Here is a 4,405-nt window from a genome sequence, read left to right as displayed (position 1 = left end):
GACATGCAGGGTTACAGGGATAGGGTGAAATGATCTTCGGAGGGCTGGTGTGAGCTCGATGGGCCAAGTGGCCTGCTTCCACGGGGCTCTACAATTCTGAGAAGGATCTAATCAAATTATGACAGGGTGGTGATGAGGGCACAACTAGAAGAAAGATCATCCTCCGAAAGGACTTTTTGACTTTGGCAGGCGATCACTCTGAGGCCTGTGCTGTTGCAGTATCCTCAAGGACGAATCAAACTGAGGCCCTCGAGATGGTGAGGGCCATGACATCATCTCGAAGCAGAGAATGGCACTGCCCAGCACATTGTAGCCCACCTTAATACAACAACCAAAAATAATTAATTGGTCATTACCACTGCACAATGTTATGGGATCTTGCCGTGTAACAAAGAAAACTGGCAGGCGTGTTTCCTAGATGACAATGATGGCTATGCTTGGACAGGTAGCTCATTTGCTGCAAAGTATTTTGTGACATCCAATCACCTTGAAAGGAGCTAGGTAAATGCAACTCTCTTGTTACCAAGTTCAAAACAGCCTGCTTTGCTTATTTCATCATCCATTGTAGCAAAGAGGTTTATTTTATTCTTTATTCATTTATGGGATGAGGGCATTTATTGCCCATCCCTAATTGCCCAGACAGAAGTTAAGAGTCAACCACATCGCTGTGGGTCTGGAGTCACATGTAGGCCAGACCAGGTAAAGATGGCAGTTTCCTTCCCTAAAGGACATTAGTGAACCAGATGGGTTTTTCCTGACAATCGCCAGTGGATCATTAGTTTCTTAATTCCATATAGTTACTGAATTCAATATTTCCACCATTTGCTGTGGTGAGATTCGAACCTAAGTCCCCAAAACATTACCTGGGTCTCTAGATTAACAGTCCAGTGATAATACCACTAGGCCATTGCCTCCCCATAGGTGCTACGTCTAATTCCTAACCTGAGAAGGAACCGGGTCTGAAGGCAGTATTCCCTCTGTTTGAGGGGTCACTGTGTTAAAATCATGTATTGCAGCAGGTAGAAGATAAAGAATTTTCTGTCTCTCTCCCTCCTCATCTCCTTCAGAGTGCGCTGACTGTCACTGATGACACTAAAGAGAGCACGGCACAGTCTGAAGAGGCCACCTTTCAGAGGAGACGTCAATTTAATGTCCCATCTGCCTTCTTAAGAGGGCATTAACAGATGGCACATGTACTATTTCAAAGAGATGGCAGTCTTCCCAGACACGTCCTGGGTCATTAATTATCCAAATACAAAATTATCTGGTTATTAGCACACTGCAGCTCAAGGGAGCTGGCTGTAGGCAAATTGGGTGCTACGTTTCCGACAACAACTGTGCTTTAAAGCTGGCTCCAAAGGAGATTCAGAACGCTAGGGTGGTCAAGGGTGCTACACAAATGCACGTCACTTCATTTTTTTTTCAGGAAATTTCCAACTGCAATAGCTTATCATCCTTGAAGCCCCCATTCAGAGTGTTTTCTTTTGGAGGGGTAGGGTTAGCTATTCCACCGTGAGAGGGAATATCAAATCCCTCCTGGCATGTGTTCCCTTAACCATAAGGAACAAGGGCATTTTTCTTCCCTCTATCCCACACATCTGTGTGACTTTCCAACCACGTAAATCACTGTGACTCTTTTAAAAAGATAACACAGCGTGGAGCTGGAGGAGCACAGCAGACCAGGCAGCATCAGGGGAGCAGGAAAGCTGACGTTTCGGGTCGGGACCCTTTTTTGTGTGTTTTTTTAAAAACTTACTGACTACTACCAGTAAAACACTGTAGCCAATTGAATATTTACAAGCAAAGCCCATTAACAGCAATGCAAATCATTAAAGGGGAGAGGGTTGGGGGGAGAAGGGAGGGACTAAATCAAAATGGAATTGGGAGGGGGGAATACAGCACTGTATCCCCTGCGGTGCCTACCTCTCAGGGCATCGAGAGCAAGGGTTTTATTAGCAGCTGCCAGTCGATCAAGAATAAACCCCTCCCCTGCCCTCTAAACCTCAGGATGAGCCTATTTCTAACAGTTATGGGCTAAAACCAGCTTAATCCAATTAACACGTCACCTCGTACTAAACTGCTGTGATGAGATGATTGAACCTTTTCCTATCGCAATGGCAAAAGCATCAGGCAAAACGTAAACATACACATGGACACAACCCTCATGTGGTGCAACAGTAGTGACCCTACCCCTGGCCCAAGAAACGCAGGTTCAACTCCCACCTGCTCCAGAGGCGTATAATAACATCTCTGAACAGGTCAATGAGGAAAAAACAACTAGGTATACACATGCGCAATACAGGAGCAGGCCTTTGAGCCCCTTCCTATCTAATAGGCCTCAACCCCACTCTCCCACCCACTCCCCATAGCCCATCCTATTCCCTTGAGTATCCAGAAGTTTAATGCTCTTAGACTTGCATATCCTCACCGTCCGAGCACCCACACCCTTCAGAGGCAGAGAAACGCACTCATTCACACAAACACCGAACAAAGAAATCTCTCCTCAGTCCAAAAAGAAAATGGCCGAACCCTTGCCCTGAGGCTGTCAAGCTGGTCTAGTTTCCTGAACTTATCTTGTTTGAAGCGGTCGGGGCTAAAACAGACTCGTAACATCTAGCCTGTCAAACTTTGTCAGCGTTTTATACACATAGCAAAATGTGTATAGAAGACTGGAAAACGGGGACAGTCCTGGTGGTCTAAGCCTGGTGAATGGCCACAGCAAGGATGCCAAGTGGAAGAAAGAGAAGGATGAAAATGTTGCACCCTTGGGGTGCCAGGAGGCTAATGCGATGGGCAGAGCAGCACAGGACATGCACTTGAGACTGCAGACCCAGGATTTGGTCAATAACTACATTGTGCCCTGCATGAACTGCTATGGCATCTGCATCAAGGACAACTTTCTGGGGGAGGGACTGGGCAGTAAGGTCCTCCTGGAAGTGCTGAGCCTTCACCGGAATGGGATCCTGATGGATGGGAGAGTGGTCAGCCCTCTCAGTGTGCCCACCAGGAGCAACCGAGGTGACAAGATTGCCTGGGTGGATGGCAAGGAACAATCCTGCGCCAACATTGGCCTCTTTATGGCCAGGATTGACAAGCTGATCATCTACTATGGGGTGGGGGGGAGGGAGGAGGCCATTCAGCCCATAATGCCTGCTTCTCTGAAACCTTCCTCATGCCACTGACCCACACTGTCTCTATAGCCCTGCTCTTTCTTTACTTTCAGTTCATTGGAAAGAGACTGTCTACAATTGTAACTTCAGTGAGTGTAGGCCCTGACACAGACACATAAGGACAAGAGGGCCTGTTGAGAGTTGAGGGTATGGCTCAAATCCTCTTCCTTCCTACCTGTTTACAATGCAATGTTAACTTAATAGCAGAATGCACATTATTGACAGGTGAAGCATAATAGAGCTGGATGTAAAAAAAACAAAGGCTCCAACCCTTAGCACGTCCAGCTCCTAGAAGTACCCCTTACCTTAGTCCTCCCGTTGATCATGTATGTCCCCAGCCTGCCAGCACTGTAGATGATCAGTTCGTCGATCCTGGCCATCAAAAGGCCAATGTTGGTGCAGGATTGTTCCTTGCCATCCACCCAGGCAATCTTGTCACCTCGGATACTCCTGGTGGGCACACTGAGAGGGCTGACCACTTTCCCGTCCATCAGGATCCCATTCCGGTGAAGGCTCAGCACTTCCAGGAGGACCTTACTGCCCAGTCCCTCCCCCAGAAAGTTGTCCTTGACGCAGATGCCATAGCAGTTCATGCAGGGCACAATGTAGTTATTGACCAAATCCTGGGTCTGCAGTCTCAAGTGCATGTCCTGCGCTGCTCTGCCCATCGCATTAGCCTCCTGGCACCCCAAGGGTGCAACATTTTCATCCTCCTCTTTCTTCCACTTGGCATCCTTGCCAGGGCCAGGATCCTCGCTGTGGCCATTCACCAGGCTTAGACCACCAGGACTATCCCCGTTTTCCAGTCTTTTCCGCTTAGGGCACAGCTGGGCATCGCTCCTGTTTCCTTGAAGGCCGCCACCACCCTCTCCCTGCCACGGACAAGGGGCTGGCATCGGGCACGGGCTCTCCAAGGCTCTCCTCCTGCAGTTGCTGCTTACCACCTCCTGGCCAGCAGAAAGGGTGCTGAGGACAGGATCGAGGGTCAGCAGGAGGTCCCGAGGAAGGCGATGGGGATGGTGGCGTGGCTTCCGTGCCCCCTCGCCGTGCACAGTGCCCCCAGACGCTGTAACCGTTCCAGAACCAGTGGGCACTGAAACTATTTGGGATCTTGTAGATACTGTAGTCATTCTGGTGCCAGTCAGAATTGGAGCTTTTTGGGTGCCCGGGAATACTGTAGCCATCTGTGCGCCCGCGGATACTGCGGCCATCTGGGCGCCCGCGGATACTGCGGC

The 4,405-nt window shown here is 49.2% G+C and overlaps 1 protein-coding gene across 1 annotated transcript in view; it reads right to left on the bottom strand.

Moving 5' to 3' along the window:
- Window positions 1-4,405, bottom strand: part of LOC109910430 — a 10,563-nt gene that overhangs the window by 4,753 nt on the left and 1,405 nt on the right. The window contains exon 2 of the mRNA XM_048618381.1: window positions 3,476-4,401. Within this exon, the coding sequence (XP_048474338.1) occupies window positions 3,476-4,401 (926 nt within the window). The remainder of the gene's footprint in view (window positions 1-3,475; window positions 4,402-4,405) is intronic.

The sequence above is a fragment of the Rhincodon typus genome, chromosome 39, assembly GCF_021869965.1.
Source record: "Rhincodon typus isolate 14 chromosome 39, sRhiTyp1.1, whole genome shotgun sequence".
Classification (NCBI taxonomy): domain Eukaryota; kingdom Metazoa; phylum Chordata; class Chondrichthyes; order Orectolobiformes; family Rhincodontidae; genus Rhincodon; species Rhincodon typus.
Note: the sequence above shows the minus strand (reverse complement) of the source record. Positions and strands in the feature narration are given on the sequence as shown.